This window comes from Synchiropus splendidus, chromosome 3, assembly GCF_027744825.2.
Source record: "Synchiropus splendidus isolate RoL2022-P1 chromosome 3, RoL_Sspl_1.0, whole genome shotgun sequence".
NCBI classification, from domain to species: Eukaryota; Metazoa; Chordata; class Actinopteri; order Syngnathiformes; family Callionymidae; genus Synchiropus; species Synchiropus splendidus.
Window position 1 is genome coordinate 9669822 of NC_071336.1, and position 24979 is coordinate 9694800.

At 42.2% G+C, this 24979-nt stretch overlaps 1 protein-coding gene across 18 annotated transcripts in view; it reads right to left on the reverse strand.

Annotated features, from left to right (window-relative positions):
- The window catches only part of nrxn2b (neurexin 2b), a 633241-nt gene that overhangs the window by 96719 nt on the left and 511543 nt on the right, over positions 1 to 24979 (reverse strand). For all 18 annotated transcript variants that reach the window (XM_053860769.1, XM_053860768.1, XM_053860772.1 and 15 more), the window contains one exon: positions 23406 to 23587. In XM_053860769.1, coding sequence (XP_053716744.1) covers positions 23406 to 23587 — 182 coding nt within the window. The remainder of the gene's footprint in view (positions 1 to 23405; positions 23588 to 24979) is intronic.

The window sequence follows — 24979 nt, forward strand, 5'->3', positions numbered from 1 at the left end:
AACCGGTCTCTTATCTAGCTCTGTAGGACAACACAAGGATGAATGAAGGAGAGCATAGCCTTTTCTAATGGTCATTCAAAACTAGCTCAGACTTTTGTTGTTTTGTTTCTTCTCTTTTTATGACTATACAATCATAGAATGTCAGTGCGGAGGTATGGAATTATGATTGAGTTTATAGCAATTATAGAAATTACAGTTTAGACTAGAGCCATGAATTAACTGGAATGTGGGTGGAAATCCGAGTCCAGTCTAAAAGCAGCATAAAAGCTCAGAAAGATAATAAAAGACAGAAAACCCTTGATGCTCCAGTCTCAATTCACAAGACTTGAACCACAAATGATATGTATTTGGAAGTATATCATATCTGGTTGTGACCATTTTGTACATTCACGATTTAAAAACGCATAAAACCAACATCAACAGAAAAACAGTAGCTTAGATTTAGGTCCCAATGCCAAGCTCAGCACGACGAGTCACCCTGTCTGGTCAGCTCGGTCCTGCCATACTCTGACAAGCTATTGCTTCTATGAATGAAAACACCACATTTGTCTTTCATTTGAGGAAAAACTCCCACATAGCTGATGGAAGTGTGCTAGGCTCCAGGAGTCAGTCCATATACAGGATATATGGCAGGTATCGCTCCTGACCAAAGTAATGCTGACAGAAACTTAATAAATAATGACAACATAGACAGAATTTCCCATCACAAGTTCATTGTTTAATCTATAGAATGAATGTTTAGGAAGCTCAGCGAGACGTCTCCATCGAAACGTTTCCTGGCAGGTTGGCAGCAGGATGGAAGAAAAAAACATTCTTAGGGGGAATAAATCGTCTGTCAGCTGCCATTACTTCTCATTTCTGCGGCACAATGATGAGACTGTTCAGCGAAACACAGAGATGAACACATGTAGAAGAAGGATGAAAATGATCATGGCCCTGTCCTGGCTACAGCTCGGATTACAGCCCGTGTTTTATCTGTGGTGGCAGCTGGGAGGTTGCCGCCCAGGGCTCATTTATTTACCAGGAGAATAGATGAATTCTTTGTGGCATCTCATCCTGTGGATTTTTTTTAAGGCGTCGGCACCGCAATCCTTTCTGTCTAGACGACAACAAGTGACAATGGGGTGCTTTTGATGCTTTAAGAGAGACTAATATAAAGATGAATAATTGTTTCATATAATCACAACCCTCATTATAATTCATACAGACATGATAAAACAGGCAGGGTTGCTCTTAATAGTTGTAACAAGATGACAAATGAGGTTACAGAAAAGTTTTAACATGCCACTACTGTCTTGGATGTTCTGGGTCTCAGCACTGTGTAAGACATTAAGACACCAGTTAGTCGAAATAAATCTCTAGCAAACTGAGACAGACCTCTGCAAGTGCTACAACACTTCCTTTGACAAAGACAAAAACAATTTGTGCTGGAGGCTGTAGAAAAAGCCATTAAATACAGTCTGAAAGAAAGGTGGAGATGAACTGAGGTCAATTTACGGAGCTGGATTAACCTCAGACACACAGGAAAAAACACACAACAAGAGTCTCTCTCTCCGAGATGCTTCCAGAATAACATCCCCAGACGTCGGGGGTCAAACCAGGATTTTCATGGAAAGAAATGACTGGCTTCATTTCACAAAGGAACGCAAGGTTTGCCCCAAACATCAGTGAGTTGACTTTTTGTGTTACCGATTCTAGTGTGTCAATAAGTGTATCATAATAAGCATGATCATGTTGGCCTCTTATACTGACGTGTGTATCTCGAAAAAAACTGCTGCACATTTAAATCAGTGTGGTAGTAGCACTCATTGCTTGTTTTTTTCTGTTGACCCACCCAGTCTGATTCAGTTCCGTTTTTCTTCTACAGATATCTAGTGCTGGCTGATGTTGCTGCTTCTTTGTAACCCTTAAAAGAAACTCTTCATTTTCTAATTACCCTGAGAAACTGCATAAACAAAGCTCATCGCGATGTGAGCTCCGTCTCAATTGTTAGCTTGAAAAAAGCAACGTAGTCAAGCAGCGACTGACTCTTCATTACTGTATTCTCAAAGGTGCAGTCCCCCCACTGGTGAACTTAGCAGCCACGAAAAACAATTACAGCTGCTTACAAGACCCACATACCGTTGGCTCCTCGCAGAATTATTTAAAGATTCCGCTCTACCCAACCCTCCATTGGCCAGCCAGGCGGAAAAAGCTCTAATTCCCTCAATGGGCACAAAAGTTATCGCAAGCTTTAATTAAACGGTAAACTTCCTCAAAGTGTCCTGAGGCCCGTTTAATCTGTTGCTTTGACGCCGTCAGCTGTGATATGTTTTTTTTATGATGCCGCCGTTTTCTTCCCATCCTACTGGGCCTTTGACGTGGACGTTTTCCAACAAGGAAGAGCCGCGAGGGAATGTCAAAAGAGTTGACTGTGATCGGGCGTAATGTCACCGAGGCAGCCCATGAAGCAACAGCTCATCGGCGCTCCTCCAGCGAGACCGTATTTTAGCCTCTTCTGACACGAATGAGTCGCCAGTAAAACTGATTGTTCTCCACTATTTACTACAGGAGCTTAAAAGAAAACACACTCGAAGGATTAGATTCAAGAGACGCTCATGCTGGTATTCACACAGGAAACCCCCCGCACTCACACAAATGCAAAAAATAGCAACACGTTTTTTTAACTTCCAGTGAAGCTGAGTATGTTCAGGGTCAAATCATCTCTTCAGACAAGCCTGCCAGGACTAAAGAAGTTCCCCACCAAACACCAATTTGTGTTGCCTTTTTGGTCTTCTCTGCCCAGAAGGGGAACAACTATACTGAGTTTCTCAGATACCGTGGAGACAAAATAGCCTTTTCATTTGCACCGCAGCATCAGCTGTCTGCGTCCCAAACGCTCCTGCAAAAGTTCAAATAGTCGGGTCGGTTTGGGCTCATAGTGAGGCGGCAACATTACAATGCGTTTCTGATTCTCACTTGTGAGACAAGAAACATTTCCCTTATGGTCAGAATCATCATTGTGAGTGGCTCTTCACACACATCGTGACCCTGTGTGCCCGAGAGGGAGTTCTTGTCTTCATCCCTTCTCACCATGTCACTGTCATTCCACTCGCCCACGAGAGGGCAGGGTGTCGCCCCCCTGATCACAGTCATGATGGATTCATCTGGACGTAAATCAGCTTCATCAACACAAGGTCCTCACACGTTGCTCAGTTTTCACCGTGATCGACTCATATCTACTTTTTAAAGGGCTGGAGGTGTGAACTTTTTGCAGAGATGAGGCCGACAATTCCTTTGAATATTTGAATGAAAGCAGCAGCCACAACAACATCTCAGGTAATGAGGCTCTGTAGGAGGCGACGTTTGTATCAACAGGAAGATATACTGAGCATTTGCGTCAGACGGAAGTCATTTATTGTTTACCTACTTTTTGTTGACACTTTGCAGTTTAGTTGAGGCACAGAACATTGAAAAGTTCATTCTGAGTATTGGCAGAAATCCATTGAATGAAGCGTCCAATACCACAGCAACCTGTACGACAAAGAATGGCACTATTCACAGCAGCTGCAGTGATGAATAGGAATGGCTCGAAGGAATTTGTCCGCAGTGCAGCGTAGCAGGTGTCGCTGGCCTGGAGGTGGACTTTGCCACAACACTTGTGTTCTCAAGTTATTTTTGCCTCATTACTGTCAAACTGTAATGTAACATATTGGCAACAGTTTTCCGCCATCAATTAGCCAGTATGGGCAACTTGTAGCTGAAAAGCCTCCTTCAGAGGTGTCGCGGGTAAGAGCCCCAAGACCTTTAAGATTTGCACATTAAACAGTGGTGGCCCAAAACCAGCTGTCTGGGCCACTCGCTCCATCACGGGGCCAGATGTGCGACTAATTGCCATGGCAGGCGTGGTATCTCGACACTCAGCCATTATGGCCTGCAGCGTGGAGAGATTTATGAAGCATGTGTCGGGACGTGTGTCTGTGTGAGCACCACTCACACTTCACTTTTGATTAGAGGCCTAGCATTCCAAACTCTCTTAATCTACATGGACATAAATATCAAAACAATTTCAACTCCATACATCAATCCCAGTGTGAACATGATTTTGAATTCGTTTCTTGCTTCTTCTCTCTGAGGGGGGTTAAAGGTCCTGTTGGTGACAACAGTGCACACATGCAGTCCAGCCACTGTCCTCCTTCTGTACCTGTTTTCTGAGGTGTCCCTTCTCTTTAATCTGATAACACTACCGACATCGGCTTTTTTAAATGTACAGTGTCTCCTCTACCATTCGTCATAAAGACCTAGTTCCTATATGTTTTGCAACCTCAGTACCTTCCCTAGATATGTTGAAGACTGTGTGTTGTGTTTGGAGTAAAGGGAAAGGAGCAGGGCAGGAAAGCAGCAGTGGAAAGTGAAAGTGAACCCAGCTTTCAAAATGACTGACATGTAAAGTCAATGTCCAGGCACTATCACATACGAGGTGGGAGCGGTGTGTATGACACGTTTATAAGATCTTTACTCTTTAAAGAAGTGAAAAATGAGTAGTTGTACAGCAAACATTTACTTTGTTCAACTGTTCATAATTTCTGCAATGTAACAGATTAGTCAGTTAAAAATCCCTGTTGACTGAAGCAGAGACCGGTGACCGGTTGGTGTTGGTGTTGTGTCACATGAAGGCTGGATCCATCACGACCAACCTGTGGGGTCCCTCCGCACCCGCCGTGAAGTGATCCGCACCAATCTGACCCTGAGAAGATGCAATGATGTGCGACCTTTAAATGACCTCCCAGGTGCCCAGACCTCTCTGCGATGGACTAAACGTGGCTTCAGTGTGTTTGGAAAACTCTGGACGGTCCGATGCTTCTTTCTGCTGCACATTAGCATCTGCAGAAGCTGTTACATTTGTCCATTAGCCAGAACCGGCTGCTTTTGAGCAAGTGGATGCAGAGAAAGGCATTACAGCCGCTCAATACGTCTCCTTTATGACGGCGCTGCTGTAAGCAATAGTGGTTAATCCATCAGGGAAATAGCCTCCTCTGCCTCCACTATAGCATTTTTTAATTATTGGGACTGCCAGCTTTGATAACCATGTCTTATCTGTCATAAATGTATGGATTGTGCTGCGGGTGACTGAGCCAGGATTGTGCTGCAAACCACTTGTCAGGTGGGATGAGTTAGGAGGAGAGGAAACCTCATTTGTCAAGAGGGACGGCGCTGTTGGCGCATGCATCACGTTGCAGTAGATTATACTAATCTAACATGATTTTTCTGTGTAGCCACAGACGCAATCACTGTAGATAAGAAGCCATTTGCAAAAGACAGTCAATAGTCCACAGAGTATTGAGGCTAGTCTTCATCTATATATTCATCAAACAGACATGTGGGTTCAGCTAATTGCTATGAGAAGATGGATCCAACCAGCCTTTCCCCTTCAGCCCAGCTCGGCTGCTAAGCAGCTCGACAACAACAGCTCAAGTCTGGAGGGGAGTCACCATGTGTTTTGAGGATGATGATCGGAGTTGCTCAACTTTTCAGCTTTAAACTAAGCTGAAGACTCCTGATATCTGAACGTGAAGCCTGTTGCAGTGACTCACTTCTTTTCTCCTGCTGTCGCCATGACGCCCCCCAGAACTGGGGATCGTTTTGATGTTCCAAACTTACACAAGAAATTACACTGAAAATGGACATGTCAGTGTCTAGACATCCATTTCCATCCACCTCATGAGCACAATTCAACTGACTTACTCTGTGCTGTTCTCACTAGGCACATACAGTACAACTGTTTTAAATTATATATTTGTTGTGTTTAACCCTGTTTAACACGTTGAGCACACTGGAGTGCCCGAGGCATTCAAACCAGGGAACTACTCATGACAAAGGTTACACTAGAATGGTGGTACTCAGATGATTCATCCATGAGTACATGTGATATTGAAACATATTTCCATGTATTTTAGAAGAATTCAAAGTACATAACAGATAATATTTAACATATTCCATATTGAATTCTGGATAATATGCTTTTCAATAATCATCTCATCTCAGGGTGGGATTCCTTTTTTTAAATTAAAATTCACGTATTACATCTGAGACTTTTAAGTTGAGTCTGTAGACAGGAGCTTTATGCACTGGGCAGCATTATGTACACAGACGTTTCTGTTATGACCCTGCATTGTATCATGTGATTGTCCTGGAATTGGTGCAGCGAAAGAAAGAAAGCTTGGATGTGATCAATCTACGTTATTTGCTTTATGCTCTTCCATCATAGAGCCATAAATATGGCAACATTTTTTGGAAGAGTGACTTGTTAGTATTGGAATACATCATTAATAATTTTATTATTATTATATATTATTATTAATTATTATAAGACTGTTTGCAATGTTTTGCTGTGAGAAGGGTCAAAAGCTCATACAGTGTTTTTTTATTATTATTATTATTATTTTTTTTTTTTTTTGACCAAAGTGCTTTGTGTTTGTCAGTGGGAACTTGGAGGAGAAGCACCCTTCTAGAAAATGTCCTCCGAAAACCTTGGTGGTGAGCCGAGTCATCCTATTAGGAAGAAAATAGTCTAAATAGTTTTCGAGACAATCAAAGGAATGCTGACTAAATATCCAAATAATTTCTTTGGTGATGCTAGCATGCTACCAATTCATGAATATTACAGCTCAATTGCTTGTTTTCGTTGGCAGAATATCAGTGACCCTCTCACCACCCCCCCCTCCTCTCGCCTCCATCTGCACCCTGGAGGCTAACTGTTGTCAGTGATGGAACAAAGAAATGAATGAATTGCAATATTTCTTTCTTTTTCTTTTTTTTTGGCTGATATCTTAATCTCTCACTCGAGGAACCGCTGGACCGCTGACAGCCTCTTGTGCCTGGTCTAATCAGTTTGGCGCCTCCTGCTCAGCCTTTATGATTTGAAGTTAAATAGGTGGGAGAAGCGGTGGGCGGCGTATTAAACGTGTCAGAGAGGGTGACAGGAAAGATTGGAGAGAATGAGCAGAGATGCACATTGTTAAAACATGCCTGTTCTGTTGCTCCTCTTCTTGCTAAAACAACTGTGACGTTATGGGCTATATTTTCAAGAGTGGAACCTTATTAATAAAGCCACTGTCTGATTCAATGTTTTTGGCCATTGGTTGTGGATTCAAGGGTGTCAAGAGTCACTTTCACTCTTCTCTCAGTTTTTACCTTTCTATTTAATTGAATCGCTACAAGAGCTTTTTGTTAAATCAGCTTCCTTTTTTTTACTGCTGGCTAAATGGAATCTGGCAGGAGCTTAAATTGAGGCGCTTTAGTGCCCTCTAGCCATAAATAAAACACTGTAACAGTCATGGCCAGTCACTGGAGATACTGCTGCACAACAACAGAGTGTGTGCAGGACGCTGCTGTGGTGCCGTGATTATCTAGAGGTGCACAGCTCAATAAGACCTGCAAAAATGTGTTCATTTATTTTATTGAGAAAAAAAAGCTTCCTTTCTGAGTCTAAAAACAACACAACTGCAGCAAGGAAGTGGCCTCATTGGCTGATCATCCTTTCACTTCCTCATTGATCTAGTGGTGTCAATTGGAAATAAGTCCAAATCAAAGCACCTTCTGGGAAGGTATTCTTTATTATTATTTCCTGCAGCAGACACACAGCTCTGCCTCTGGATGCGTGCTATATCTGAAACTAGTTGTTGTGGTCAAGTAACAAGGGGCTTGTGTAGGCCAGGTAAATTCCTATGGATGGCATATGAACAAGCTGACATGCACTTCAACCCTAAACTACAGGGGGCTATATCTTATTAATATAACCTCAATTCTTATTTTGCAAGTGTAGTGGAAGTTCTCATCATCAGTGAAGTAAGAAGTGTAATGCTGGTGCTGCAGATCAAATAAACTGACAATGTAAGCTTGTGTATTTTTTTATTTTTATGGGTAAAAACGACAAACTATAGATCTACAGATCCTCGCTCAGGCCAACCAGCACCAGGTGTAAGTCGCCCGGTCTTTGTTCCCATCTGTTTCTCAGAAGATGTGACATGGTAGGTGAACGTGCTGCTGTCGGTTCTTTCAATGAGCAGTTTACAAACAGCCAGAAAAATCTCAAATATCCTCAGTATAAAGAAAACAAGAGGGGCTTTTGTTTTGACTGTGCTCTCAACAGCCGTGTGATGTCAGACCTGAAGACGGAACAAATTCTTCTGTGACATGATTATGAGCAAAACAACAAACTGTGTCAGATGTAAAATATTCACCACGCGTGGAAAACAAAAACAGTTCCGTTTGATTCACGCGCTGGTGAGAGGAAGTAACCGGGGAGGAAGTACTATGTGTGATGAAAGGATCGGTGTCAATTCTCCTTGATAATTTGGGAGAGAGAGGAAATACATCATTCATTCATTGGCGGCTGCAGAGGGAATAATGCTGCCTATCTGTTTGATTGTCAGTATTTATGGCTTCAGGAGGAAGCAAAGACAAGCATCACTCTGCATTTGGGGGCAATCATTTGCATTCTATTGCAGCCTTCTTCTACATCACTTACTGCTGATGCTCAACGCACCTTCCCTCACACTCAGGTAGCGTTTGGTTTGTAATTCAAAAGAAGACGATTCCCAAAAAGAAAGCATGAATTTGCTTCAAGTGCTGCAAAATGGGAATAACCTCCCTTTTACATTAATGTCTGTGTAATTACAACCATTCTAGTGGAAGACTTTCACCCCATGTAGCTGGGACAGACTTGGCTTGACAGCTAGACACATGAACAGAACAAACAATCATGTGGCTAAATAAAAAAATAAATAAATGAACAAGACTATTTGTTTTAACTGAGGAAGAACTATGACCTTTTGCCTATAAATCTGGTATTTTATATATGTTATATTTGAATTAATACAAAGGAAAATGTCACAACAATTTCATTTTATGAAATTCATTTCAGATTAAGGTTAGAAGACACGTAATACTGGTACAATCCCTGGGAAATGTAGGCCCATTTAGAAAGCTGTCCTGTATCAGAATTTAACAAAAGCACTGCTTCAATCCTAATTGCTCCATATATGTCTTTTCATAGCGCATAAAGCAAGCCCAGGAAGTCTTACATCTGTGGGCTGTGCTGTGCCACAGGTCTGCCCAGACCTCATGGGGGTCCATCAAAGACCTGCGATTGCTTGTCTGACTGCAGGATTTCTCCTCTTTGGGGCGGAGGAGCGAGTGAAACTGAGACTGTAGCTCTGCTGCTCACTGAGCTAAGACATCAAACATCCCATATCAGCCAGGATGGATTACAGGTGAAAGAAGCTGCTGAACCATGGAGGGAGCGAGATTCAATAGAAAGAAGTGAGTTAAAGTTAAAATGTTAAATATAATTACATTTTTTTTCCCCTCTCTGCTTGATGTGATAATTCCATTTCAGGTTCCGCTGTTTCAACGTAAATATGAACATCATCGAATCTAACCCATAAAGCCATTTATGACTTAGAGCCAACTGCACTCGGTTGCCCATATTGTTTTTAACAGTTTTATGGCTGTGCAATGGACAAGCGCTATATAAATGAGTGCCACAGAACCATTAACATATTCAAGCATTTTATGCTGTAAACATAGTCGAAGAAAACAAAGGTCAGTCGCTGAAGTAGAAGGAGGAAAACAATTAATTAAATCCAGAGATGAATATCAATGTGGTGATTAAATATTTAAAAAGTTAGCAGTATGCTCAAAATGAAAAGTGATTTTCCAATAAAAACTGCCCACAGAATGATGGAATGTGAGCTAGAATTATTAAAATTCTCACATAATGGAGAGCCCTGTGAAAGAGTCATTTTATTCCTCAGACAAAAAAAAAAAGTCTCCATATTTTCTTATCGGTGCTCCACACCAGTTACTCTTTAAAAGCTTCGCTCTTCGCTCGCTAAATGTCTGCTGACAGCAGTACATATTAATTTTTAATGCTGTTCATTTGCAGGACAACAAAACCCCTTAATAATGTAGTGGGGGCTCTTTTTGTGTGTCCACAACTGGACTGTCCGGGGCATTAGGGAAGAAAAAGCAATTCATCATTTCGGCTGCAAGTACAGCTGAAGTCCCCGCAACACAGACCTGCGCATGGCTGAGCAGGTGTCAGCCTTATTTCTTTGCTACTCCGCTCCAGATGGATTTTCTCACAGTTTGTCATTCTATTCCAGCTGCAGTTGTTCCAACCTCTTTTACATTTTTCCCCACTAACAGTCAGGAAAAACCTCCACTGCGCACCAGCTGACAAACACAGATGCGACAGGACTTAGTTTCAGAGGAAATAGTAATGATGTGTTTTTAGTTGAAGCATTTTCTGTTCACAAATTCTTTCTCTGTATTTAAAAAAATGGCTCAAGAGATTTGAAGATTTCAAATGTAAAAAAAATGAAATTATGGTTAATATTGGCATTTAGTGTTTTTGTTTCTCAAACACATTTAAAGGGCCAAAACGCCAGCGTTTATTCAGTCATTTTCAGCACGAACAATAGCGGTTAAGCAGAGGGGAAGTGGTTGACCTTCCATTGAGCACCGTGAATAGAAGTTCTCCAGGTAAACGTTATCTTCGTGAGATCTCCTCGTAGGTTTGCAATCTGCAGAATACATAAATCGGGTGGGGCTGCGGGTGGAAGAGCGGCCGCCTCACTGCTGCACTGCGCGTCATAAGGAGTGGGAGGTGCCTTGGCATGGACTTGTGAGCTTCATGGAGCTGGTCAGGAAATGATGGAATCTCGCACAAACTCAAATAAACGCCTTGTCAGATATCAAAACACATTTTGTCTTGGTGTGAAAAAGGGCTACCGATCACGCACCACTATGGGTCTATCTATCTACGCTTGTCCCTGCATCTTACCCTGCAGTTTTCAGCACAAATACCTGAGTTGGAAATCGCAACTCTGTAATTATGAATGAATGAACCTTCACTTAGGAAGAAAAAGCAACTGCCTGCGACCTCTGTAATGTTCTAGTAAGAACAGTTTTTAGTTGTGTGCCCTTCGAGCTTTCACTGGCTTTAATTTTCTTGGCCGTTAAATACTTGCTAAGCTTGTGTGGATATTTTGGTTTGTTTTAATCACGACTTTCACCTGAGAGACATGCTTTACAAGGATTCCACCTAATCTCAAATAAAGTGTTTAAAAGACACGGCAGCTCTATTGTTGTAGCCAGGAAAGGCTAGCACGAAATGAAAGAGAGGCGCGCTTATTGAGGTTTTATTGACGGTGGGAATGGATGCTCCATTTAACACCAACAGAACCGGACTCTTCATTTGAATAGAAGATAAAACAGAATTAGACTTGTGATGAAGTGCTTAGAGAAGTGGTCACATGACACACAAGCATCTCCTCGTGTTTATCCAACAGATGAAGTGCAGTGGAGTCACGCTAAATGTGAAAACTGGGTGTTTGCGAACCGGCGCTGGGGGAAATGGGTGTTTATTTAAAGACCAAATACCCACTCATAAATGTATGTGCGTGTCAGCATTCTGAGTTAATCACAGAAGAGAAAAGTTTTAATGAGGCTATTCACAAGCGTGCCAGCACCTGCGCGCTCACATAGAAAATCCGTGCGTTCGTCAGAGAGAATCGCTAATGGAGGAAGTACTGTAGCATAGTAGGTGTAGGATGAATCAGAATGCAAATGAAGGCATCGATGCTAATAAGTTGTGTTGCCTGTTGTTGTGTTGGATGAATTTAGAATGGAATTAAATGGGTTATCCTGGCCCGCCGCTGAGTGTTGTGAGTGCTCGGGGGCTCAGCTAAAGTGCAGTTTGGCATTTACAGACAGCCCAGCAGGGGGCTCCTCCGCAGGAAAAATGATTCAAAACAAACAAGCAGGAATTATGCCGCTCTCAGGCCCCGACTTGTGAGCTGGCGCCCAAGATTTGCTTACAGTATTAGCTGCAATGCTAATAGCCTCTGGCTCTGGCTGAACTTGCGATTACATTTCAGAGAACACAAGATCACACTCAAAAACTTTAACAAAAATAAAAAGATGTGTCAGCTGTGTCCAACTTAAAGGACAAAGGGTAGATCCGTGTGGGGGTTATTATCTCTCTGAAACACCTCAGTATTCCCATGGGACAGAAGAAGGTGCCCAGACGGAGGGAAGTCTGGACCTCTTTACTTTGGCCCTGCAACTTCAACACAGATAAGGGGGAAGAAAGAAGAAAAGCCCGTCTTCTAATGCCGATCATCCATTCATCCTATTCCGTCAGTCTTTGCAAGACACGCCTCGTGTGTAGATTTGAAATGCGTGTTTCCACCAATTTAGACTGGTCAGTCATTTCCACTGTCAGAAGTTGAACCAAATAAACTGAATTGGAACTGTGCAACTGTTTAGGATCTCTGTTGAGGCACCAAAGATGTGGTGGACCGGCATAATGGATGTGGAGAAGTGAGACCAACCCCTGCTACTGAGCAACATTCAGAAAAAATAAATAAATAAAAACACTGATGCTGGTGGAAATATGCCATTAATCTCTTCACGGTGTCATCTGTATGCACTGGGGTCATCTTCCTGTTGGGAATTTGAGGAAAACAAGCAAACGCACCTGATGTTTGAGGCACATTAATTGGCCCCTCGATGCTTGGCATCAGCGTTCTGCCGCAATACAGTGAGGGCAGAGGGTTGCAGAAGCCCAGCAGAGCCACTGTATCAAGTCCTCTGGTTACCAAACTACAAACACTCTTCTCCAGAAATGCACCCACAAATGATGTCAATGAACTTAAACTTGATATGAATGAATAAAGTACAAAAAAAAAATAGTAACTCTGCGTACACGCTAAAGATTAACACCTCACTTTGTGCATTAAATGACGACATTCGGAGGTCTATTGGTCAGACGGCATCCTTGTGATTTGAATATTTGTCACAAAGTAATATTGTATTTCGGATTGAAAATGCTACATTCAACCCATAATATACGCAGGGAAGAAGGGACATAATCCCCTCACAAGAGGACAGTACCTCAAATAATGATCCCATTAGTGACGTACTGGACATTAATGACTGAAAATCAATAGTGAGGATGTTGAATATGTCCAACCCTCGACCGATGAAAAGAAACCATCTAATTCGAGCCTGCAGATCACGCTTCATATGGATCGCTAAATGGCCATTTTGTCACTAACATGCATACAGGTCCATGATCGGTAACCTTTGCTTGGTGAGTGCTACATGTAGAGCTGAAGTCAGACAGACAATCTTCCTCAATACCTCATTGATCTGCAAAGTGAATCGACTTCCAGGCTGTTAAAGGACGAGAGAACACGATCCTACAAGCAGAGGCTCATTTGACTTACTCATTTCTTGACAGATTCCTAATTATCCTTCACCACTTAATAGAAGTCAGTTGGGATTTAAAGGGGTTAATGAGGGAAGCAGCTTCTGTAGCACCTACAAACAGTAGTTACTGTGGCTAAAATATCCAGTGCTAGTCACATCATCACATGACGCATGTCATGCCACGAAACTTACCAGTATCTGTTGCATGCATTCAATGTCCAGCAGTCATCTTAACCTCAGAAAGATCCTCTGCATCCTCTCTAGTCATACCTACTGTATGTTCTTCATGTCATCAGTGACCGCAACCATTGGTTGTCTTCCTCCTCAGCCAGCTATTATTGCACGCTCCTGGGAGGTTTGGTGGGAAACATTGGACACGCTCAATTTTCACTATTAGGTGGGTGGTCACACTGCCATAGATATATACATTGAGTTTAAATCTCATAAGTAAAACAAAAAAAAAAAACATCATGTCGTCAAGGGTCGCATTAAGAAGGCTTCATTGACTCATCTTCGATGGAGCTTTGAATATGGAAAAGGTGGGATTCATCAGAAGGTCAAGCTGTTAAACCCAAAGTGAAGCGGCTCATAATGACACCTCTCAGGGAAAATCTGTCCCATCTCCCGCTCACGCCCCACCGCCCTCCACATACGGGAACAATTAATGAGTGATAGAAACGGGAGGATTCATTGATACGCTGTCACTCTTTTGCTCTGCCGAGGAGAGAGACCCTGCCCACAAAGACCCGATCTCATTACTGATGGTGGCCCACGCTCCCCTCTGCCGGGCAGCTGCATTCATCAAAGCAGTGACCCCTCTTTCTTCCACCCGCCATTGTTCTCCACGCTTCATCCCTCCATCCCTCCCTGCGTGTTTGGCTTTTTTTCCCCCCACTGACAAGATGAAGGAGGTTAGCTTGAGGAAGTGACACCCACTTAAGAAAGCGAAAGGTGTTGGGTGGGTTGGGAGGCATAAATAAGGTAGGAACAGGAAATCACAGTGGAGAGGTGCGCAGGACTGCCCTTGCAAATTGGGGCTGAGCATGCATCAAAGTGGGCTCTGATCTAATCATCTGGCAAGTGAAGTCGTCCTTGCACACGTGTATCGGCGGTGGTTAGGAAAACGTGAGAAATGTGTGAAGCATGTGTCACTGTATCTGAATTCAGAACGTGGTGTGATGTGTGAGGATGAAAGCCTTTGCCTCTGCATGACAATTTTATCTCCATCATCAACAGCTTGAATCTGATTCCAACGTCCCTCTGCTCCCTTCTGTTCTCAGAAGGTTCTTCACACACCCAGAGTCCACCGATCATCGTAGCCCCTCTGTATGTCACATCACATTCCTTGGCACTGTATTTAGAATTGCTTTAAGCCACGATGCTTCACCTATACTATGTGCAAGGGGACACTGGTGAGGTCAGCGTGGCTCTGCTGAGCCCAATGGGTTACATTTTAGTGTGATATTACACGGGCAGCTCACTGAACCTAACCTGATTCACTCCCATTTCTCTGATCACACACACCATTCATTTAGACTGGTTAAAGATACCAGGTACAAAGTTCTTAGGGGGAGTGATGTGACACATCACAGCGCATGGCTAAACACCAGATCGGGAGTCATTTGAAACCTTAGAAACATTTAAATGCAGTTACTACCAAACAAACAGAAAAAAAGCCTAAACAATATGTGCAGACGTTTCCCTGTAAAAGCTCGATCTGATCCCTTGAGCTAAACCTGATCAGGCATGGTGCAACAGTGAGCTGTAGCAGCGAGCACTTTCACATTTTGAGCGATTGACGGAGACAGGATAGATAACTCAGCTGCACCCTTTCAAACATACAGCTATAGAGGATTTAAAGGCAGAGAGCTGACTCCAGTGTTTAGGAGAGTGACGGCTGCACTGCAATGTCTGAGTGACCTGTTTGGGTTGGGACAGCATGAAGAAACGTGACCATCTCATGCCGGTAAAATAGGCCGTTGCAGTGACGGATAGCTCCCCGCAGGGTAATCAGACACTGCCCTTATTTAAAGCCAAGAGCGGACAAAAAGTGATGGAAACACTTGCTGAGCACGGTCCAAGCCCATAACTGTGGAAAAGACACTTCCCACACAGCAGTTAATGTGACAACCTGCCAGCTGTAAACATAATGGCTGTCAAGCGTGACCAGCGACAGCGTTATAAATACAAGCACGACATCTCAAAGGATTACTGACAAAAAAAAAAAAATAAAACAACTGAGAGGCGCACAAGTCGGCGCTTGAGAGGTGCACATAAAATGATGCAACTTTCCATCTGCCCAAGCATTATGGAAATTTGATATTTTTTTCCTCCCATCAGTGACTCATCTCTCTGGGCATAGCACACTTTTGCACTTTGCTATTCTGTGCTTTTACATGCAGAGGGTCCAAGTTGAATTAAAATAAGAAAGAAAAATTGCTTCAGCTCACATGTGAGGGAGTTGAGCCATAATTCAATTAATTCCCACTGTGTCATAAGGGTGTTTTTTTTTTTTTTTTTTTTTTTTTTTTTGTTGAACCGGGCGCTAGCTTAAAAAAAAAAAAAAAAAAAGATAATCAGACTTTAGATCTCACCCATTGTTATTAGGGCAACACATTCTCACCCCTTAGGCGTTAAATAGTGACTATCCACACGTGGAATCGTTCCATCCCGTTTGACACTGAAATCAGCTATTGAAACACATTTCACCTTCCCCTGTGTTTCCTGATACCGTGGGTAGGGACGTCATGTAAAATAAAGGACAGAGGTTAGCGTTAGCTTTTAGCTAAGTCATGCTATTGATGCCCTAGTAGTGAGAATGTTCAGGGGGACTTGGCAAGGGCATCTTGCTTGTTTCAATTCAATGCTGTGGTACACTTTGTCACCTTCCAAATGAGTTGTTTCTGCAAGCAATATGGGGTTGGAAGTCAACCTATCACTATGTACCATAAGGCAGCTGGCCAAAATGATAAGCACCTTTTCTTCCAAACACCTCCCTGAGAACAGTAATCTATAGGCCATTTCATATTTGTACTTAAGCAGTCTTCCCTGGTGAACACTGCGATGCCAAGGTCCGACAAGGACATCTATCTTCTAAAATCAATCACGAGCACTGTACATGTCTTTATCCTCACCACTGCAGGCCCCGATGCTGTAAATGTCATAAGAAAAAGAAGAAGAAAGAAGAAAAAAATCACGTGATTCCTTCTGAAATGTCAATTTTGTCTCAACACTGCTGAAATCCCATAAAAGACTAGTGGCACTGGAGGGCAAACCGCCACAGATGAAAGCACAGAAATGTAAGCTAATGCAATTCGTGCAAATATGTGGCAAAGAGCTGCAGTGATAATAACGCACGGATGCACCTTTAAATAAATCCAGAGTCTTCACGGATCAGGTGACAGAGATTAATGTTGAAATGCTCGATAGGTTCAGATGGAGCAGAACTGTTACATATCTAACTCAGAAGCATCGGAGACGACGGATGAAGTTTCCTGTGAGCAACAATTTAACACCAACCACTTCTACTCCTTGGAGAATGAATTTGGCTATTCACCTCACATGAGTTTAGGTTTGGTGATGCCTTTCCTCAAATCCTCTGCCAAAACCCTAGTTCATGTGTGTTTGATTCAAGAACAGAACAGCCTCTCTGATAGTTGAAGGACTCCCATTGGAGATTTTCCAGATCGATCCAGCCAGGACAAACAAGATGTCAGACCAACTGGGGAGATACTCCTCAGTTTAAGTCTTCGCACTGTGTGAAGTGTGTGTTGTCGCGTTATTATTATTTATTTTTAGTTTCCCAGATGGCAGTGAATCGTTTGGATTGAAGGTGTAGTACAAGGCCCCGCTTTTATTGCCTCTTGACCCATTGTCAAAGCAAATAAGATGGGATTACTATTTGGGCAAAACTATGGTGATGCTAAATCCTTTTTCCTGCTGTCAATCACATTCATTATCAGTTGATCTGATAACTATCTTGTAATAATATCACGATACATGATACTTGGTGTCCTACCTGTACCTCATCTCCAGTTCTTATCGCTACATTTATACATATATAGTAAATGTTGGTGCCTGATCTCCGACCTTAGCTCATATGTGTGATGCTATTCTCAACTTACATCAAGGTTAGTTTCAAACAGCAAGCAGCTGAGAAAAACTTTGATGTTGATCTGACTTTTATTTATCAATACGATACCAGAATTACTTGAACCTAGAGTCATTTAGGTTTGATGTCCTTTTTAAGTCTTTTCATCTACTTTTTAAAAACACTATTTGAATCTTGATATCATACGTCTATTATCAAGCTGTCTATTATAATACTCTTTTTTTCTCTCAATTTGACTGTTGTTTTTGTGCATTAAGTAATACAATGCTTTAAAATGATGTATTTTGCTTTTGAAAACAGATGGTTTGTTTCTTCTTTCCTGTGTTTTGACTGAAAGTTGTCAGTTATATATAAGTACATATGAACATAGTCTATACGCTTTTTCCGTGTACAACTCCCATGAAGAAAAAAGCATTTGCATTAATAATGACTATATTCATGTTCATACGTCATAAACTGAGTTGTCGACTGACAACTTTAAATCAAGACAAGACGGAAGAAACAGACATTTCTGCACATAATAAATGCAACAATTTAAAACATTATATTACACAAACACAGAGAAATCCAGTACGACAGCACAATAGTGAACATAATTTCAAAATTCAAACATTCAAAATAGACTGTTTTTAAAAAAGAGATTGAGTACAACACGATTCAGGTCATTCTGACTAATAAAAGTAATATCAACTATTAAATGTACCAACTTTCTGAATATGTTTAAAAACTACTAAGTTGAGTATTATAAATGAGAAAATACCATAGAGCGACTATTAATCGAATTAAAGCTGTACATGAAATAAATAACAGTGACTTGGATGTTTCGATTCTTCATGTCAAACATGTTGCCCATGTGCCTTCTAGATTAACGTGACAAATGCAACTCAGACAGTGACAGTCTATACAAAAGTCTATTGTCTGGGTCACTATGAAAACTGTCTGGTATCGACATAGGGTCAGGTAGGGTGACTCTCAGACTAGTGGCTCCAGGTTTCGGGCTAAAGTTTGGTGTCCCTGGATTGAAAAAACAAACAAACAAATGCGGTGGCTGGGATGATTTAGCTTGTGTGAAAGTGTTACACAACTCATCCGAAAGGCTTAGTTAGTTCCACCGACTCTCAGAGAGTTGTGCGGGATGTTTTGGTCTCCGGTTGATTCCGATGCCTTCCACTGAGTGAACGGACCTGTCTTGTACACTTCTCACACCTGGGATGATACACAGTACTTTCTGGACTCAAATATCGCAGCCCAACAGTAACACAGTCACAGTCCTGCTGTGATTCATTCAGTTGGCATTTTCCAGACAATGGATTTCAAACCATTTTTTTTCCCCATCTGCAACTCTGAAAATGTCAGCTGGAAAGTTTTCAGTTCTGTCAGACACGCCCCCAGTTTTTAATTAGCGGCAAGGTCTAGTGGGGATATGGTGTGTTCTTTTTCCTCTCGCTAAAGTGAACTGCGACTTCAGACAGCTGATTCAGCAGCACTCTCCCATTCTGATGACAGGGTGTCAGCACGATGAGGCGAGTGATGTCGCAGGTGAATGGGCAGGCTGAGAGGCGGCAGAGTGGCATGAAAGTGGAAGAGGGGGAGTTCACGAGGTGACGGCGGGTTCAGCGCAGATAAAAATGGCCGTCACATATTGGTGGCACATTATCAGCTGTGCTCAGCCACATCCGCATTTGTCGACGTCGACAGTTTGCATAAGAGATGTGGCATTACAAGTAAGAAACGGCTGCTATGCTAACCAGGGATGCGTGATTCCACTTTCTATGCAAAGCACTTGTACTGCGAGTTTCTGGAGGATGCCTGGCCTCTTTACCTATGAGGGGGTCAACTATTTTAAAAGGAACTCAGCGCAGTGACCTGCTCTCAATTGGAGTTTTCATCCTCGATGTTTTATCAAGTGTGTTTCTCGTCACTGCTGCCCGTGTACCTTGACCTGACTCAGCAGTACAAGATGCACTACACAAACTCAAGAGTTCAACATCATGCAGTCCTTCAATGAATTGCATTGGATGCTGAAGAAAATGGGAACAGAGGATTACAGCCGATTTCAATGAACCACAGGAAAGAAATCTTATGCAACTGCATTGACATGTCGCTTCATCCATCAGCCAAAATGAATCTGCAGTCGTTTGAAATGGAAAGATTCAGCAGAAGGGTCGACCCTTATTTCCCCGTCTGATTGCTATGAATTTCTCATGGCTTTTTCTTTGAATATATGGAAATCTGGTAATTAATTTTACATTCATTCTATTCAGAGATCATTCACAGACTTATCTGGAATTGTTCGACATGTGTGTATAAGTGACGAATACAGAGGATGATGGACACGCTACAGATAAACCATATTCACCGGACTGTAAGTCACAGCCTTTTAAACATCACAATAAAAATGTCACAATGTCTTAAATGTTATTTCACACAGACCGACATGACCATATGTAACATCACCATGATGTAACATCCGTGATGTGTGCTGATAATATTGACTCTGCCACACCACAGAGGCCCTAAATACAAAGCATCACAACAAGGACAACACGACCCCTATCATCGAAATGGACATGAGAAATGTTATAATGACTGGAACACTACTTGTGCTCACAGGACTAGAGTTCGGACACCTGATGAGATGTGAGAGCAGCTGCAGATGAAGGATAGCTATTAATATCTCAACAGTAAAACCCTGTAATTTCACTGTCATCAATGCAAAAAATGTCTAGAATCCCTCCTTTTGCTTCCTTGTTTCTCAGTTGACTCACTTTTAAATTGGTTATGTTCCGTTTCATGTCCTGCCGGGAGCAATGAATACAAAGGACAGAGTTACTGCTTCATGCAACTGGTTTTGTAAAATACATTTCCCATATCAATGCAACTTATGGCCCAGTGTGAGTTGTTTTTTCTTCTTTGTGATGATTTGTTGACTGCTGCAACTAACTTCCTCATCTTTTTATATTAGAATTGAAAAACTCAAGTTTAAAACTGTTCATACCACTTATATGATCTGTGTTGCTGCCACTTCCTCTGACCGTGAAGCTCTTTGTGTGATACACTTTCAACTTACAAATCAAACATATGTTGACAAAATGATTAAGTCATGCTTTATATACTGTATGTTTCCAAATCTAAAGCGTTAGCTTTGTCACTTTGCCACTCCCACAGTGGAAGTGTCCCCTCTGTGTCCACAGATCCACTACGGAGAATAGTTCAAGAATCATGGAAGACAATGAAAAGTCCAATTTAACAAGATATTAGAGCCTTCCAAGTATCAATTGAGGTTCGCGTGTAGTGCAGTGACTGAATGGCGATAGAATGTTGTGTAAGAATTGACCGTCTGCAACACGCCAGCGGAAAAAGTGAAAAACCAGTCAACAGATCTTCTCATCCACAATCGCATCGACAAAGAAAATTGATTTGCACTGTTCTGATCTATAGGGGTGAGAGAAACAACCCTCACCGTAAAGTTTGACAAAGAATGGCCCTCAGAGGTTCCGGAGGAGAACACTGTGGCTATCTTAAATCAAACCCCTCTGTCAGCTTCATTTGTTTTCAGTCCAAACAAGCAAATAGGAGTATTGATGACTTCTTTAAAGGCAGGAAAAAGGAGTCTCATATTGAACTTGTTTTAGGATTTACCTGAACGTCAATTTCTTATTCCGACTCACAGGTGCCTGAGCTTATCTCAGCCTGTCGTTCAGTCAATCTTTCAGGTTCACAGTCTCTCTCTGCTGTGCCATTAACTCCCTCCTTCCCTAATGTCGGGCTTGAATCATTCCGTGTTTCCCTGCCTTTCTGCTGCGCACACGCGCCTGCTGCTCACCGGCCCCGGCTCCTCAGCTCCCACTGCAATTACATTTCATTTGCTGCCGTTCCTCCTGAGTCACCCCCTTAAATGACTCTTTTCAGCCCATGTTGGGTGTTTGGGTCCTGTTAATTATGTCTGTCGCTCTTGGTGGAGAGTGGTAGTAGCAAATTAGACCTGAGAACTCGGGGACCAAGGTCCCAGATCATCTCACCTGATGGGAGGCCTTCTGGACCCAGTCAAGCGGTAAAATAGCTTCACGTTTAAACTGCAATCCAGGTTAGCAGACAGTTAAAGACAGCAGCAACATCTTCAGCTGTAAAGAGGCTTCATTCATCCTGACTGCAAAATATCAAATCAATCCTTTCACACAATTCTCATGAATTTGTTTTATTGATTCATTTATGTTTGAAAATAGTGTTTATAAACAGAATATTTTTCTGGATTTGCTTCACACTGAAGCGGAAGGTACACCAAGTATTTATTTAAATCATTCTAATCTTTCAGTATCACTGCTTGAGGGTGACACATGCATTCAAAGATCCAGCTGTAAAACAGAGTTGTTTTTTTAAGCTACAAAACAAGGAGATACATTATGAGCAATGGCACACGACTACAATAAGGATTTCAAGGCAGGGAACTGCAGGAGCTGTTGAGTTACAGTACAGTTATGGACAACTGCAGATGGGCTAGGACGTTGATATGAGTTAGCAGTTGCCATTTCACATTAATTCCCATCGTAAAAAATGTCCTATAAATGGCGTTAATGGTTCTCAGAAATCTACAGCCCAGCAGCTTCATTATTTTCAACATCTCATCCAATTTCTTTCAAACCTTTTTCTCCAGCCAGACCAATGATCAGTGCACACACCTCAGGCACAGACTGAAAGCAGATCTATTTCAGATAACAGGACCTTCCATTCGGCCGATGGGCAACTTTGTGCGTGGTCCCACAGACATTCATGGAATGGAGAATACCAGTTGGCCAACTGACTGATGGCTCAATCCACCTTGACCTTTATTTAAAGCAGGGACGCAGTAGAAAAAGGTGACTCTACCTAAAAAGTACATGAGCGATTCAACTTGACAGACAATGATGTATCCTGAAGCAGATGCAATTCATGGGACTGGATACCAGACAGCACACCCAGACAATCGCTGTAAATAAAAATCCACTTTTTGGCGAGGTGTTGTGTCAGGCTTTTAGCTCCAATTGGTTTTTCAATAAACGCTTCCATTCGACGGTGACGACCGTCATTCCGCCTCTTAAGGTGTCATAATATTTATTTATCTGCGAACGTCTGAATTACCCTCGACCCACGCGATCTGCCCCTGTTGTTTCAAGTACACTAAAATGGGGTCAACAAGACAATTAGTGCCACTCGACTGGACGCCCAACCGCCCACTGGGCCTTAAATGTGGTGGAAAGTTACCAGTAAAGGTGCTCACCCCTGACCTTGGGTTGGAACGCAGTAATTACAGCGATGAAGTTAATTGCTGCTTTGACAGGGACAGGGAAGCATGTGGAGTTGAAGTGCTCAACACTCTAGTTCAACTTTCACCTCCAGCACTGCACGACAACATGCAGAATAAAAAAGGCAATTCATTGAAGGAGAATATCTCACAGCATGTGTACAGCAGTCTGTAGCGTCAGACCTCTGGAAATACTGAGCTGTGGTGCCAACTATTTCTTGTAATTCCATTTGATGGCTGGAAAATGTGTGGTGATAAAGTACAGAAAAAAAGAGAAGCACATTTCATTCACTGCTATCGCACAGTTGGAGTATCGTGAATGTGGCATCGTTCAGCATCAAGTAAATTCAACAAATACTGTAAGAACCGTTTTTTACTTTTGTTATTTGAATCTAGCTGGAGTACAATAGCGGCCTTGAAAGGGGCACACGAGGATACCATTAACAGCCCAGACATGTAGATGTAGAAGTGTCAATGGACCTAAACAAATTTAATTCGGGGACAAAATCAGAAAGCGTAAAATTATGTCTGCAGCAGGATTCAATCGTAGATTATGAATGAATTTCAATTGTGTAACTCTGTCAGACTAATGTGAACGCATATATATATATATATATATATATATATATATATATATATATATATATATATATATATATATATATATATATATATATATATATATATATATATATATATATATGGTTTATTTCTTTGGGCTTCACAAAGAAAAAGAAGCAGGAATGTTCTTACTATGTGCAGCTCCAGGTAATCTCCCAGTCCCTTGGCACTTTCTACTCTGACCAGAATAGCTTCCTTCAGCTGTGTGCTGAAGCCCACTGCCAGCCGGTCTGCCCGTGTGCTCGGCCGGTCATTGGGTGGCCAGGTATATGTGATGAGGGCTCCGCCTCTCCCGAAGATGTACGTTGTCCCAGCTGTAAAGAAGGCAAAAGATAATAGTGTTAAAACAAAATATTAATGCCATAATCCTGCTATTATTGTCATTTATAGTTGGGAAACATACTGAAACCCTAAAGGCATTTATGCTAAACATATTTGCTAACTCTGGGCTGCTCCCCCTGGTGGATATATTGCTGAACAGCGATACCAACGCATGGAAGCATGTGATCATTGATGGCAACATCGTCATTTGAAACATACATTTACAATTGTGTACATAAAGGAAGCATACATGGGCCTTAACACAGCACGACCAAATACTGTAAGTTGCAGTTTTGAATTGTAGCAAGAAGAGTTTATCTGAAGTTGCTTTAAAACTCTCATTCTTTATCTTAAAGTTCTTTATCTTAATTACCAAAATGACACAAAGTAATTTTTTAAGCTCTGCACGTAACTTAAAAATAACCCAGCAATGATTAATTGCAAAAAAGAAAATAATCTTTTCTTCCACTTCTCCATGATCAAGTTGCATAAGGAAGCAGCCAAAGTAGCCAAAGAGGCCTAGACTACCGTCCTCCCCAGAGGCTTCCACCAGCTCTCCTCAAACAAGTCACAAACCAGGATTCTTCCCATCATGCAAGTGCCGAGACACTAAACATCTTGCTTGATGCTGAGCTTCAAGTCTCATGAGTGTAAGCGCTCTGTTGCGCAACTTGGCTTTATGTTCGAAGAGTCATTCACACGGGACTATAAACAAGTCCCTTGTGCATTCCACACTGTTATAGTGTCTAATTGCCATTCGCAGAAAGAAGCCAGATAAATGTTCAGTCCTGGTCCGGGTGGTGTTGAGTCTCTGACTGAAGTCGCTGCTACCGTTCATCATAGCAGTGATTCTTATGCTCTAAGTCCACCACAAGTTCCTTGGTCCAAGTGGCCTGTTTTCAAAATCAGAGCCCTACCACTGTGAAGGGCTCGCGTCATCCGCTTATATCCACAATCTTGCTTCATCTGTCCATCTCGGGCTTATGACTATGGATGAGCGGGAAAAACAGGGAGCACCCTCAGAAGAGACATCCATAATCCTACATTAATCATTTGAATTCAAACTGAAATTCATCCGGATAGAAATGAGATCTGGATTTCACTGCCCAAAACACTTAAGGTTCCCTAAAGTGAAAGCGCCCGGGAGCGGATGGAGCATGTTTACCATCCTGCCCTCCAAATCCCCTCTCCATGCGGGCTTACAGCACCGAGAGCCACAGGGTCAACAATCACCTGGCTACCTAACACTTTCACTATCAAGCGGGCAACCATCCGAATTTGGGCTGACACGACTTCCCTCCCTCTCCTCCTCTCCTCCAGCCCTCCCTGTGGGGATAAGCCCTCAGCTCTTGTTGTTTTCTGGCGGCTGTATTATTTTAGTGCTG